The sequence below is a fragment of the Echiichthys vipera genome (assembly GCF_963691815.1).
Source record: "Echiichthys vipera genome assembly, chromosome: 12".
NCBI classification, from domain to species: domain Eukaryota; kingdom Metazoa; phylum Chordata; class Actinopteri; order Perciformes; family Trachinidae; genus Echiichthys; species Echiichthys vipera.
In genome coordinates, this window is record NC_139837.1 from 7766637 (window position 1) to 7782167 (window position 15531).

The 15531-nt window shown below is 42.2% G+C and overlaps 2 protein-coding genes across 2 annotated transcripts; one reads left to right on the forward strand and one right to left on the reverse strand.

The window, feature by feature from the left end:
• Nucleotides 1-712: 712 nt before the first annotated feature.
• afg1la (AFG1 like ATPase a) lies at nucleotides 713-9279 on the reverse strand (the record flags this gene model as incomplete). The annotated part of the gene is made up of 13 exons (XM_083924862.1): nucleotides 713-1302; nucleotides 1764-1874; nucleotides 1972-2112; nucleotides 2736-2836; nucleotides 2965-3035; nucleotides 3119-3201; nucleotides 3282-3340; nucleotides 4469-4568; nucleotides 5152-5282; nucleotides 7907-8008; nucleotides 8097-8148; nucleotides 8739-8926; nucleotides 9144-9279. The coding sequence occupies 13 exons, from the start codon at nucleotides 9277-9279 to the stop codon at nucleotides 1165-1167; spliced, it is 1413 nt and encodes a 470-aa protein (XP_083780988.1). The 3' UTR covers nucleotides 713-1164.
• A 2683-nt stretch (nucleotides 9280-11962) lies between these two features.
• On the forward strand, nucleotides 11963-14276 carry LOC310954489 (sex comb on midleg-like protein 4; the record flags this gene model as incomplete). Its single annotated transcript, XM_083923946.1, has 7 exons — nucleotides 11963-12184; nucleotides 12697-12826; nucleotides 12933-13133; nucleotides 13321-13482; nucleotides 13568-13792; nucleotides 13889-14037; nucleotides 14151-14276. 7 exons carry the CDS (start codon nucleotides 11963-11965, stop codon nucleotides 14274-14276), a joined length of 1215 nt encoding a protein of 404 aa, XP_083780072.1.
• Nucleotides 14277-15531: the final 1255 nt, after the last annotated feature.

Sequence of the window (15531 nt, forward strand, 5' to 3'; positions counted from 1 at the left end):
AATTTCTTCATTATTGCTCCGTTAAAATTGTGCTGGATCTCAAATTTTAGACGTGCATTATTTTAATTTGTTCAGGAGCTTTAAGGTCGATCATTAAACAAGTCAGGGTTTGGATTTAGATAGGGCATGATTCTTTTGAGGGGCCATAGCACTTTACACTATTTATATTGTGAATATTAGTTAAAATTTGGTTTTTATCGGACTTTGACAGTTAATTGTTTGTTTTTTTACAAATATGCTAGTTATTTTATGGCACTAGCTTCTCAAATATGAAGATTTTCAGTCGAAAGCCGTTAAATCCTCCATGAAACAGCTTTAAAATGTCTTACGATTTAGTTTCTGCACACACAAAAAAAACACACATCCCACCAGATTAAATGCCACCAACTGTCTGTCGGTCCCAATAACACCTTTTTTTTGTTTGAACAGGAGATTTTTCTCACTTTCACTTCCCACACTGCTGCTTTGTTCGTAAGATATTGTGCGTTAATGAGTGTTTAAATAAAAAAAAGGAAACAGTTCAACCTTAACCAACACTAAGCTGGTTGTTGTTGCATTGATGAAGACAGATGCAGAACAATGTACCCTGGAAATAAGCTACAACACTTCCTGTGATGCATGTTTTGTGTCTCTTTTATCCATTATTGTTCTGTGCATCTGTGAAATGTTCTGAGACGAACATTTCCCGAGCACGTTCACATAAATCATCAGGAATAAACACACACTTTTGCATTTAGTAATGCATTAAAATCATACACAGCTCATTGAGATGCATTATGTTTTCAACAGAGGCGAGATTAAAATATAATAAATCCTCATAAAAGTCCTTTTGGAATGCGTTTCCAAAACTCGTCCCCACAGATTTATAAGATAACACAGCTGGACCACCATGTGATACGGAGTTAAAAGCAATATGACGCCCTGAAGTTCATCTTAAAAATGATACATAAAGTGCAACGTCACGATAAAGTCATTAAAGGCCTTAAGATTTCAATAAATATTCTCTGTACAACATTTGCACACGTTCTGTTGAGCAGTCCCGGCGGGTTTGTGCTGGAGAAGATGAGGAGGAGGAGGAGGAGTTTGTGTTCAGTCTGGGCTGTTTTTGGCAGAGACCAGTACAGTTTAAGGAGTATGGAGGTGGTGAAACGTGTTTTCAGAATGTTACACCTGTGATTTAGTGCTTCTGTCACCTTCCAACCAATATTCTTCTGTCTGCATCTCCGTGAGGCGAGACACCGTCCTCTGGAAGGCAAACATTTCTTCTTCTCCGCTGAAGATGGACAGACTGCTGGCTTCATCCTGTTAATCCACAGCGAGTTAAACACACTCTTATAAATATGAATAACAGGTTACAGTCAAATTACTTTACATTAGCGACAACACCAATCTTTATTTTGTTATGTACGAAAGAGATCTCAGATCATTTATATTTTAAAACCTTAAGTCTTGCAAAGACTTCATTGGTGGTGGAGCACACAACAAAGCGGACTGACTCACTCCGCTCACTGACGGCCGACAGCTTCACACAATTTAATCATCTACGGTACTTCACGAGAGAAAGGACACGCCCAACGTGAAAAACTGGTTTCAAGATTCAAGATTCAAGAAGCTTTATTAATCCCGAGGGAAATTATTGTGCAACAGTTTCAATACAAAGATGGGAAAGGGTCAGAGTAACAATAAGCTAACATAAATCAAATCAAAAGAAAGCTAGCATAAAATAAATCAAACAATAACTAACGTGAAAAGCTGAAACTCACCCTTTTCAGCCCCAGATCGTCCATCAGAATGTGGCTGTCGTCGTGACCGTGTTCCCCGTTGTGTACGAAGATATCATCCAGGGGATAATCGGCGAGAATCACCACTCGTACCTGAAACAAGATGAAGTATTTATGAAACTCCCAAACAAACAGTGAAAGTTTGGTGTTTTAGTGAAGGTCCATGTGCATGCGGATAACGGCGGGGCACCTTGTGGTCGTACAGGGCATCCACGAGGGTGATGAGCCGCCTGGCTTGTGTCTTCTTGTTCAGCGTCAGCAGAGGAATGTGTCGAATAAAGACGGTGTCAAACAGCCTGGATATCTCCAGGTAGTCACTGGCCCCCAAAGGCTGAAACATTTACATCCAAACTCTTGATGTCACAATAATAATAAAGTTTTTTTTAAACCTGAAATCCCTTCTGAGCACTTAGCCATTACACTACACTGGTTTGAGTTTTAATGAAACCACACTGTCCTGTGGTTTGTTGGTCTATTTCTTTGGATTGCTTCGACCCTCTAAGCCTGTGAATGTTCTCATTTGTCCAGATCATCGTTACCCTCAAAGCAATTTCAGTCAAAAGCAACTGGACTTGGTTATTTGTCTAGGAAGACGTTTCACCTCTCATCCAAGAGGCTTCATCACTTCATGTGCGCATCTGAGCAGGCTGGGACTGGACCACGACCAGGGCCAGGCTGGGACTGGTCCAACTAATCCACACCAGTGATCTCCACACCAGTTAGTTGGTCCAGTCCCAGCCTGCTCAGATGCGCACATGAACTGATGAAGCCTCTTGGATGAGAGGTAGACAAATAACTAAGTCCAGTTGCTTTGACTTCAACCTCTACAGAGTCACTCGTGAGTCAATCATTTAAAAACACGTGACACAAACGATAACTGTTCAAACCGGTTTAAGTTTGTTTGAAATTCTGGTCGAGTTCCCGGCATTTAAAAAAAGAATCAGGGGGTCTTACTCTGTCACAGAGCTCCTCAAACGTGCAGTCTGCAACGGTCCCACAAGCTTTGTTCAGACGCACTTTCCTGTTGTTAACATTCAGAACTCTTGGTCGTGTTACTGTGGAGAAACACAGTGTGTGAGTACACCATGTGATATGAAAGACGACCATTTCTGCAGTAACACAGATACAATACAATGTACCACATTACATTTCAGCTGCAGAATCAAGGGAAATGTCCACTTACTGTCGTTTTGCTTAAAAGCCAGCTCATCAAACATCTTGTCTAGCGTCGCTTCCACATCAGGCTCACTGGAGCTGCAGTTCACGTAAAGAGGAAACATTAAAAACACAAAATAAAGCTTCCAATGGCTGATTGTGTAACTATTTGGATTTCTTACAGGAAGTAGAGTTTTCCAGCAGATGGCCTGTTCCTTCTGCGGTAATCTATCCCAGAATCCAGGCGGAGAGTTTGGCAATATTTCTGCATGTGAGAGACAAACGATTAACAACAGGGGCATTTCAGATAAAGAGAAAGAGTCTAATATACGTCTCTTTTCTTACCTGCAACACAGCAATGAATGGCACAAAGTTGACTCTCTGCAGCCCGTTTTTATACAAGTCTGAGGGAAAAATCAGTCTTAGTTGTTTTTTTTATTTACACTTAAAAATGTAAAGTGACTTCGTGTTTGCCAAATGTTGCTGGATTTGCTAAGTTTAAAAAACATATGCACTGAAAATGGTGTAAAGGCATTTTTGAATCCTTCCTCTTGACATGCAGAGTCATCCTCGAAGTCATAATCCGTAAGATTTGAGACACGCGTGCCTGTTCTTTCAGAGCCCTCCATCTTGTCACGGTCACTATGTGTGTTGACATTTTTTTTTTTTTGCTCTTTTGTGAACTTTATTAAAACACATTCACCTCTCTACTTCCAGTCTGTCCTCTATATGTTACCCTCTTTAATCCATACACATATGTTCCTATCACACTTCTGCCCTTACTACAAGCCTGACTCAGAATGTGGAAGTTCCCAATTACAATGAAACACAGCATAATTGTAGTGACGAGCTACCAACCGCTGTATGTTTTTACATTTTAAAACAATAAGGAGTAAACTGAATCCAAAACAAAGTTGAGTTGACGAGCTAAATACATCCAAAGGAATCTGAATGCACATCAAACGTGTGTCTACAAACCAAAACATATCAGACAAGCATCAGAATGTTTTGTATTTACACTTTAAGTGGAGATAGCAGCACACTGCGCTCCGGTTTGTAGCTCCACAGACTCTCCCTTCACTTTTGCCCGGCAGCTGGGAAGTAAAGCACGGAAAATTCTCAGGTATTAAAGTGCTGCCATGTTTATTCGTGGGCAAACTCTAACCTCACTGGACATTCACTGTCACTAGACAACGTCATTGTTAACCTATCCCTCTGATCCGATCACCAACACCTCTGAGCCCTGCTGCAAGACACAACTGGTGTAGATAGTCGCGTCAGTGTCATGTGACGTTTAAAGACTTAAAGTAAGTAAAGTAAGTCAGTCTGATGTACCACAGAAAAGTGGTACCGGTATATTTGGCTATGTTTCGGCTTTTCAGATCGGTAAACAACCAAAAGCCTACAATATATTGTAGGATGTAGATCAAACACATAAAACATCGAGATCAGTTGTGACGAAGTCAAGCAGTTTCTGAAGGAATTAGGATAGACAAAAAAAACATGTTCAGGCTATGACACTTGTGACTTACCTTCAGGGGGACGATTAGAAGTGGCCACGACAACGACACCGTTCAGAAACAGATTCTCAAAGAGCTGCTTGAGAATCATGGCGTCTGCGATATCAGTGACCTGAAATGTGAGTCACAAAGAAATTAACTCTGGGTAAAGCATTACAACAACACTTTTTAAGGTTAAATGATACATTAAGAGAAACATGTATCATCTCCCCCCGGTCAGGTAAGGAACAGTGGAGACATGTGTCCTGAGCAAATGTTACTTTATATCATCACTGCATACCTTTATTTAGTTGTACTGTAACTTAGTTCAGTAAGATGTGCTGCTACACTTTTATCACTGTTTCACTTATCGCTCCTTATCACTTCTTTAGTTTGTACTTATTTTATTCCCACATGCTGCTAAACTGCACGGTGTGTATTGTTGTATATTGTATAAACCTACGTTTAACCACAATGTGCTTTCTGTCACATCTAGTTAATTGTTTGATTTATTTTATGTTAGCTTTATTTTGATTTGATCTATGTTAGCTTATTGTTACTCTGATCCTTTCCCACCTTTGTATTGAAACTGTTGCACAATAATTTCCCTCGGGATAAATAAAGCTTCTTGAATCTTGAATGAATGTACAGACACTGTGAGACTCCTTTAAATGTCTCAGTACTGTGGTTATGGAGAAACATTTAAGGATAATTACCTGAAACTCATCAAAGCACAGAAGACAAGCCTCTTCACTGATCTCCTCAGCAACTGGAGCAATGGGGTCATAGGATTTGGCCATTTTCCCTGCTTTCCTCTTTGGCATGCTCTGTTTCAGCCGGTGGATCCCTGAAGACCAAACAAAAAAGAAGAAAGCAAATTAGTCTTGGCTCTGTTGGATAAGTACAAGGACAAAATAATACACAGGAATACTAGAAACTGCTGAGCTGAAGCTAACGAAAACTGACAAACACAGACACGCACATTAAATAAATGTAACATCTTCACTCTTTAGTTTCTGCAACACCTCGTTTTGGTCAAGTCTGACATCTCTTACCCCAGCATCACAGCATCTAGTGCAAACACCTATAACCATATTTCATATTTTCTGTCTACTTCTCCGTCTTCAATAAAGTATTTCACTCATTTTAAACAGCAAGCTCAGTCCCCTGCGCAGACGACTGGGTACAAGCCTGAGACACCAGCAGCCTGCAACGATCAATAATGCACAGCCGCGCTCTGCAGGTCTGAAGAATTTATTATATATAATAAAATGTTTATTATTGGCACTATTTTTCTTCTCTTTAGATTTGAAACTGTTTTGTAAACAGAACTGTTTGTATGCATGTATGTGTGTGTGTGTGTGTGTGTGTGTGTGTGTGTGTGTATGTATATATACTACTACAACACGTGAGCAGTGCTTTACATGTAAGAAGAACTTCATGTGGTTGCTAAAACAGGAAATATAAGCTCAGTTCAGAAACCACAGCGCTACGTTGTCCTACAGACTTTAAATACAGTCTGTTGAGAAGTGTTCATTTCCCACCAGCACTGAAATGAAAGTATTATACGGAACAATAAAATGCAATACAACAAATTTCACTCGTACTGAAGCATGTTGAGATCCTCTCAGGATATAATGCTGACAGAGCGCAGGACAGCATAGATGGCTGCTGTTCTCACTGGTAGGTTCTATGTGGTCTGCAGGCTGTAGGATACATGTCTTTGACAGGTTGGGGTTGCTGACTTCAAGTCCGACCTTCCAGCATTTCTGGTTTCTGGTACGTTTTGATTTGTTAGGGCGCACTCACACTGTCCATCCCTACTGTACCCAAGCACGTTTAGCGGCTAAAGTCTAGTTCGTTTGACCAGTGTGAGTGCAACCGTACCGTGCCTAGGTGCGGCACGCTTTCCGGCGAGGTGCACGTTTACACATGTACAAGCACGAGCTCTCACACGTGTACGAGCACGAGGCCTACAGTGGTTCTGACGTCATTCTATGTGCGCCCGTAGTGTGAGTACAAATGGGCCTGGGCCGCGGGGGGAGAGGGAGGGGGGGGCAAGTACCCTAAAGCACGGGGCACGGTAGGGACGGACAGTGTGAGTGCGCCCTTAGTCTAGTCTGTTGTCCTCCAGGTGATGGATAACGGTCTCATCACACATGGGACCAGCTGTCTCAGCACATCAAACCCATCCAGCTGTGCAATATTTCATACCAGCAGAGCCAGACATACGGGTTATACATGAAGCTGATGCCTGCTGGAATTACGAAAATACTCTTAACATTTGGCTTCAAACACAAACATTTTAACAAGGATGCACAGTGTCATAGATGCAAACCACCCACAGCACACAGCTGCTGATCCAGTGGGTTGTTTCACCACTTACAGGTAATATAATGAATTCAATTAATGATGAATGAACAGGAATAGTTCACGAGACAGCGTTGCTCTGTTGTGGCAGCAATATGTGGTCAAAAATAATACTATATCTCAGACTACGCTGTGCTACCAACCAGACAAGAATGAAGAAACAGCATAAGCTTCAACATGCTTCCAAAGATACAAGACAAATGTTTAATAAATCTGGTTTAACGGTTTAATGTGGAGAAAATGTGAGTCCTTGTGTGAAACAACTATTATCTGGTTATTGTAGTTTTTCTTCATCCATCACCTGGAGGACAACAGACTAGGAGAGCAGACTAAGGGCGCACTCACACTGTCAGTCCATACCGTGCCCCGTGCTTTAGGGTACTTGTCCCCCCCTCCCTCTCCCCCCGCAGCCCAGGCGCACATAAAATGACGTCAGAACCACCGTAGGCCTCGTGCTCGTACACGTGCGCGAGCTCGTGCTCGTACATGTGCAAACGTGCTTTACAAAAGCCCACCTCTCCCAAATAGTCCGTGGCCGGAAAGAGAGCCGCACCTATGGGCGGTACGGTTGCACTCACACTGGTCAAACGAACTAGACTTTAGCCGCAAAACGTGATTGGGTACAGTATGGACGGACAGTATGAGTGCGCCCTAACAAATCAAAACATACCAGAAACTAGAAATGCTGAGATACTAACATCCACCTTTTGGATGCAGGACACCTCATTCACCTTGAATGTTTTCATTCATACCTTCATTTGTGGCTTTACTCAAAGTTTGAAGACTGATTTGCCCCCTAGTGGCTGCTGGGAGCAAAGAAGGGCAACTTGATTTTCACCTCTGGGCTTTACTGTGAGCCAGGTGACTCAAACTGATCCAGTAAAGGGACCAAGCAAGAACACACCTGACTTGACTTATTCAACCAACTGAATCTCCTTCACACAGTGGCATTTGTTGGATCATGTGTGTTCTTGCTTGGTTGGAATGAAGACCTGCAGCCACAGCGGCCCTTTACTGGATCAGTTTGAGACACCTGCGTGTGAACAGTGCTTCACAACTCTGACAACGTGCATCCTTGGTACAAACATGCAGAGAACTCACTTTTATGCACGTCCAACATGAAGCCGTGGAAGTGAACCCTCTTCTTCTTTTCAGTCTCGACGTATGAATAAAACATGTCCATCACCATCGTTTTTCCTGTGCCTGAAACAATAAAGAGCAGGTGAGTTAACAGACAAAATGTCTGTGAGCTTATATTTAAAGTTGTAACTCTGCAGCCCATCTCTCTTACCAACATCACCGTAGATGTAGTAACCTTTAGGAGCCTTTGGTTTGGTAAAAAACTGAAAGACAAAATCAGCGGACAGGTTCTTGTGTAAATGACACAGAGTTAAATAAAAGTTTACTGCAGAATAGAAAACAGCAGTCAATCATCTAAAATGTTGCTAAATCGATTGCTTACGCAGGTACAGGATTCATACCTAAGTAAGTGAGTTTAGTAAACCAACAAGTTTCAAGTTCATTATTTGTTGTTTGCAACAATTTCGGAGAAGCAGTCGTTCATTCGTATAAAAAGAATCAGGGTTCGTACGCCTTTTCCAAGGTCAAAGCACTTTTAAGGTCCATTTTCAAGCTTTTCCAGCACCTTAAGGCTTTTACAAATTACGTATTTCTACGAATACATTTAAATTAAATGAAATTGACGAACAGAGACAGACAACCATCCTCACACCCAAACAACATAAACTTGAACTGTGCTCAGTTTTGGCCCTTGACATAAGCATTTGCAGCCTGACTCCTGTGAGGGGGTTACACCCAGGGCTGGACATCGACACCCGCCCACCCACCCACCTGCCAAATGCGGGTGAATTTCAGCTGTGGTGGGTAACACAGTTGCACAGTAAATGACTAAAATGCTGTTTTTCCTCTGTACCTTGGAGAGGAAAGACCCCTGTGTGTTGCTGTATCCTCGGAGGGTTTTGTGGAGCTGGTCCAGGGTCTGCAGCACCGCCTTCTGGTGCTCATCCTCCCGCAGGGACCCGTCTCTGATCAGCCCGGTGTAGTGATCCAAAGGGCCGCGGAACCGCTCCTCCACCGCCGGCTGAGCGGTCACCGAGTAACCTTGATTTAAAACCCCATTATAAACATTATTATGATGCTAATGTGTCTTTAAAGTGACATTTATGTTAATGTGACAGCTGATTAAACTAGCAAAACAATAACAAAGTGCGTTAGTACAGGTTTGTTATTAAAATGTTAACTTTAAGAGGTTGAAAACTACAGAAAATGTTCATTTAAAGTGCAGTTTACAGCAGAAACGTGTCTTAGCTCGGCTCACCTCGGCTGCAGACCTCTGTCACAGACTTCAGCAGCTGTCTGGAGGAACATTGGTGTGTCCACAGGCTCCTGAAGCCCAGAGACGCGGAGGGCGACATCTTTACTGTCGTTACAGACAGCGGGATGAGCGCCGCCATCTTGTTTTCAAAAGCCCTCAACGCAACTTTATTAACAAACACAGAACGGACAGGGGTGTGTGTGTGTGTGTGTGTGTGTGTGTGTGTGTGTGTGTGTGTGTGTGTGTGTGTGTGTGTGTGTGTGTGTGTGTGTGTGTGTGTGTGTGTGTGTGTGTGTGTGTGACGTCAGCCAGCAGGGGGCGTTCATTCAGACCGGGGTTTTAATAAGATTTATATAAATACAAGATTTAAGATATAAAATATAAGACTTAAAATATCAGATATAAGATATAAAATAAAAGATATTAATATAAGATATTAGATATAAAATATAAGATATAAAATAAAAGATATTAGATATAAAATATAAGATATAAATATAAGATATAAATATAAGATATTAGATATAAAATAAAAGATATTAGATATAAAATATAAGATATTAGATATAAAATATAAGATATAAAATAAAAGATATTAGATATAAAATATAAGATATTAGATATAAGATATTAGATATAAAATATAAGACATAAAATATAAGATATTAGATATAAAATATAAGATATAAAATATAAGATATTAGATATAAAATATAAGATATAAAATATCCAGATATAAAATATCCAGATATAAGATATAAAATAAAAGATATTAGATATAAAATATAAGATATTAGATATAAAATATAAGATATAAAATAAAATATATTAGATATAAAATATAAGATATTAGATATAAGATATTAGATATAAAATATAAGACATAAAATATAAGATATTAGATATAAAATATAAGATATAAAATATAAGATATTAGATATAAAATATAAGATATAAAATATCCAGATATAAAATATCCAGATATAAGATATAAAATAAAAGATATTAGATATAAAATATAAGATATTAGATATAAAATATAAGATATAAAATATCCAGATATAAAATATCCAGATATAAGATATAAAATATAAGATATTAGATATAAAATATAAGATATAAAATATTATAATATCGATTAACCTGCAGATTATTTTCTTAATTAACTGTTTTGCAGATTTTAAAAAAAGTCAGAAAACAGCTCAAAATTTTCTTGTTTTATTCTGTTTACTAAAATATAATGACTCATAAAAGCCTCAGAGAAGCAAATATTTGGCATTCATGCTTTTTTAAAAAAGATGAAATGATCATTAAATTATCAAAACATTTGCAGATTGTTTATATTTCTAAAGGACTACTCATGGCATCTCTAATATCCCTTAATTTAGGACAGATTTAAACCTATACACAATAACATTTGACAACGTGAAACACGCTGCAGGAATAGAGCAAAAAATGCTTAATACTTTGTGAAGAATATTCTCATTAAAATGAAAGCAGTAGTCTAATTGAACCTCTGCAGCACTGACACACACAAAACAACATGGCAGACAGCTGACTGGGTGTTACAGGGGCTTACAGGCTTGTTGCCATGACAACAGAGGAGCCCTTCTCCCCGTCTCTCTTTAATGCACACAAACAGTCTCTCTCTCTCTCTCTCTCTCTCTCTCTCTCTCTCTCTCTCTCTCTCTCTCTCTCTCTCTCTCTCTCTCTCTCTCTCTCTCTTTCTGTATGTCTGTCTCTGTTGTACACACACACACACACACACACACACACACACACACACACACACACACACACACACACACATTTTCATATAAACAGTATTACAGTGGAATCCGCTTTGCTGTGAGATCCGTGCTCAGGGGGGGAAATAGATAGAAAACACAGCCAGGAGCATATAGGGACACTCCACATCTGTTCTGGATGGTGAGTGCCGGCTGACCGGTTCGTTTGCATGTTTGTTTGTTGGTTAGTTTACACACTACTGTATCCTTTCTGCAAATCTGCTTCAAATATGTCCATTCCTGCCGCTGCATGGGTGATGTGCACCCATGTTTATTTCTCTCGCTGCTGCTTCTTCTTTTTTTTTTTAAAGATTAGGTGGAAGCTGTCAGGGTAATGGTAATTCATAGCTGGGTAGCCATGGTGAAGTCAACCCCCCCTCCCTCTGCCACCGCTGAATGCATTAGTCTAATGAGATGTCTGCAGCCTCTGTGCCGAGCAGCAGCAGCAGCAGCAGCAGCAGCAGCAGCAGCGGCGGCAGCAGCAGTAGTAGTGTGTTAACCAAAAGGGAGACAAGGAAAAAGCAACATACAGCAAGAGAAAGATGGCTTTCCCTTAGCTTTACAGTCACCTTTAAGGTTCCTGGGATTTAAGACAAAAGGGCTTGGCTCTTGGGCTTTCACAATAGAAGACAGCAGGTAATAGATGACCCCCATCCTCCTCCTCTCTCAGGTTTATTAGTGTGCTATCAGTGCAGGATGGAGGTGCTGTTTCCTCCACAGCTCATGCATGGCTGCCTTTTGTGTTGTTTGCTTATTATGGTGCTCTGCTAAACGCTGCCTCCTCTCACCGCATTGCTCAGCTGAGTGTCCTGCAGTCTCTCAGTAATTGGATGTTGCTGTTGTTCACCTCTGCCAAACCTTTCTCTGCTTCCTGTGTCTCTTCTCTAAATTGATGCTAATGCTGCTCTCTGATATGTAGCCGCCGCCGCCGAGGAGGAGGAGGAGGAGGGTTAATGTGCAAGTTAAGTGCATGTTTCCTTTGCATTTCTATATGGCTTCAGCTCAACGGTTGTTTTCCTTTGTCTCCAGCTCCAAATGAGTGTACCTGCAGCAACGGCACAGAAATCAGACGGTGAAATGCAATCAGCTGCAGTGGCTCCCTCCTTCATCCCCAGCCAGTCAGGGAAGATACCGGGCAGGAAGAGAGGGAGACCCCCGCTCCGCAATGTCGCCAAGATGGATTTTCCAAACCGTTACCCAGAGTCGCTCCCTCCACTCAAAGTGCCAAAGAAGAGGGGGAGAAAGCCAGGCTTCAAGGTCAGCCACATGAGCAGGGAAACAGGGGGGGGATGATCTGTGGTGTGTGTGTGTGTGTGTGTGTGTGTGTGTGTGTGTGTGTGTGTGTGTGTGTGTGTGTGTGTGTGTGTGTGTGTGTGTGTGTGTGTGTGTGTGTGTGTGTGTGGATGCAGTGTGTTTAAAAATGCATGTGTATACAGAAAGACACAGACACACCGGCTCCATGTCCTCCACATTTTGTGGGACCCCAGTGAAACGGAGAGATATACTTCACAGCTGAGGCTTTGTTCTGCTGTAGTCAAATGTTATGGAAACATTTTTGTGTCAAAAAATCAGTATTGTAAATGTGTCTGTTTTTTATAAATTCATAAACACACACTCACAGTTCATCACCTGTCTCATAAAAACCACGGTTTCATCCAGATTCGGTAACCTGATTATTCCACCACGCCCCTCCCTGCTCCATTTAGTAAATAAATCATACCGCGTGCCTGAAATAAACACAGGAATGTAAAAACTTCACCCCTCTGCAGCTCAAACCGAGGATGGTGATGACACCGTTGGCTATCTCTCCACCCAGCAGCACCCCTGAGCCCGATATGAGCTCCATTCCTCAGGATGCCGCCACCATCCCCCACTCTGCCACGCCCCAGGTGCTCACAGGTAGGACATACAACTCCCTAAACGCCCACTTGAGGAGCGTTAATGCCATTTTTGTCTATTCCTGATTAAAGTAAGACCGTCTCCACCTGTGTTTCCCCTGCATCAGTCTGTATTTACATCAACAAGCAGGCCAACACTGGCCCCAACCTGGACAGGAAGAAGATCCAGCAGCTCCCCGACCACTTCGGACCCGACAGGCCCTCTGTGGTGCTGCAGCAGGCCGTCCAAGGCTGCATCGACAGCGCCTTCCAGCAGAAAACAGTGTTCACTCTCCTCACACAAGGCTACGGGGGAGAAAAAATATCAGGTGTTGTACAAAGACCTCCCTCAGGTGTTGCTTTCTATTCGTTCAGTATCTTTTTTTTACCACTTTACCTGAAGTGGCACTGAGTAGAAAACATGCATTATATTATAAAGGTTTAATGAACTCATGTGTGCGTCTAAACTGTGATGTCGTTTCAAGTGGTTCCCCCTTGTTTTTGCCTTTTTTTTAGCCACATTTGATGGGAAGCAGCATCTTCTCAGCCTCCCTGTGGTGAACAGCATCGACTATGTGCTCCGTTTTCTGAAAAAGCTGTGCCGCAGCTTGCACTGTGAAAACCTCTTCAGTGATCAGCCCATTAAACAGCACAGCGGTGGCTCCTACCAGTCAGATGGTACTTCTTAATCTGTCTAACAGAAGCTACTGTGCTGATAGAGACAAAGTACCTGAGCTAATTTTGACTCTGATCTTGTCTTTAGCTGAAACGTCCATGGCCGAGGACTACCATTTAGAGCAGTCTGACGGCAAACGCTACCCCGTGGACCCTGGCGATTCGGCTTTCGGCTCCATAAGCTCGTCCTACTCGCCAAAGACCTCCTACGGCTTTCGTTCGTCACAGCAGTTCTCCAACGGCTCGGCCTCCATGAACATGTGCAGGCAATCGTCCACCAGCGCAAACACGTTCCCCGAGAGCAACAGGACAGGTGAGAAGTCATAGAAAGACGAAACACAAGAAGCCCCAATGTTTATTTTCTCCTAGGAACGAAAGTCAAACTCCTTTCTTTCCTTCCTTCTTCCAGGAAGTTATAATGCATCTCCAGAGTCCCAGGAGTCCAAGCCTCCACCCAATAAAGACCCAGCCACTTGGTCTGTGGACAACGTCGTCTGGTTCATCAGGGATGCAGACCCCCAGGCTCTCGGCCCACATGCAGACGTCTTTAGGAAACACGTAAGTTGGTTTTCCGTTGTGTTCTTGACTTGTTTCAATCAACATCCAGTGGAAACCACCTTGTCTGGCCACCTGTTTCCTGCTGATTTGAAACCGACTTCTTCTTCTCTCAGGAGATCGACGGGAACGCTTTGTTACTCCTAAAGAGCGACATGATCATGAAGTACCTCGGACTGAAGCTGGGGCCGGCCTTGAAGCTTTGCTACCACATCGACAAACTAAAGCAGACTAAGTTCTGAAACCCTCCTGTGATACATTTCCCCTCTTCAAATCCACAGATGCATTTCAAAAGGGTCTCCAGGTCTTTGGGCCAGTGGGAAGAGAGTAGGGTCCCCAGGAGTGAGACGCATCACTTCCTTTTCTGCCGTAGAAATATAAAAGCAAATGGGCTGCAGAGGAGAGTCCAACTTAGTCTTGCATTACAGGAACCAAGGTCCAACTTAATGCTTACATTATAGGGTTAACATAAATGATAGCGTATCCAACCTGCAGTTTATGTATCATCAACCAGGTTGTTGTTGTTTTTTCAGGTTATTTCTTTAACACACTGTAAGAAAGATGGTTTAGCTAGTTAGAGCGACATAAACCTGCAATAACGTCCTTTTTTGGCCACACGGGGGCAGCAGAAACCAGCTGTGAACATATTATCACCTTTTAAGTTGATATAACGAACTTTACACATCCAACAGTTATGCAGCGACACTATCATTCATCTGGAGGCGTATGTAAGAATGTAAGTCCGATATTAACTCTCCCTTAGCTCTGTGTCGGTCTCCACAGACTCTTCTGAGAAATATCAGAGGCGTTCCCATTGCACATGAAAGGAACACCCACGTAGATCATTGTTTAAGTAGAACAGGAAGACCCACTAGCTACTGACCGCCTTTTTAACCCTAACGGCACGGTCACACATGCGTGAGATAAACACGTGCCTCCAGTTCACTTCCATTCTGTGCGAGCGAATAGGCGACTAGAACCTTTGTGTGAACTTTGACCAGCAGGAAATTTCACCACGGCGGGCGATGGTCTGTCGCCTGCATTTGCGTGTGTGTGACCGTGCCTTAACCCTAAATAGAGAAGGAAACGTGGGCGATCTTATACCTCACAGGGCAGTCGTAGCTGTGGACATTCAGGTGCTCTAGGAACCAATCCAAGCAGTGAACGCCACACCCCGGTTAGAATCGGACTCTACTGAAATAGGCTCTGTAGCCGCCAAACGCTCCACTGTGTTCACCAATTAGTCGCCAACTGTGTCTGTCTGCTGGTTGGTGCTGGGCAGGTAGCACACGTGTCCAAAACAATGCTATGAGAGCAGTGGGAGTGGACTTAAACAGGTTTCAGCCCCACAACCAAACACTGACCTGAAACTGGCTGTAAAGCTCTGTACAGCTGAGAGGACCTGCAGATTCCACATAATCATAATGCTCTTACATTGTCATTGATACATTATTATTATTATTATTATAATTATTATTAAAAAAACAATTCTAGATA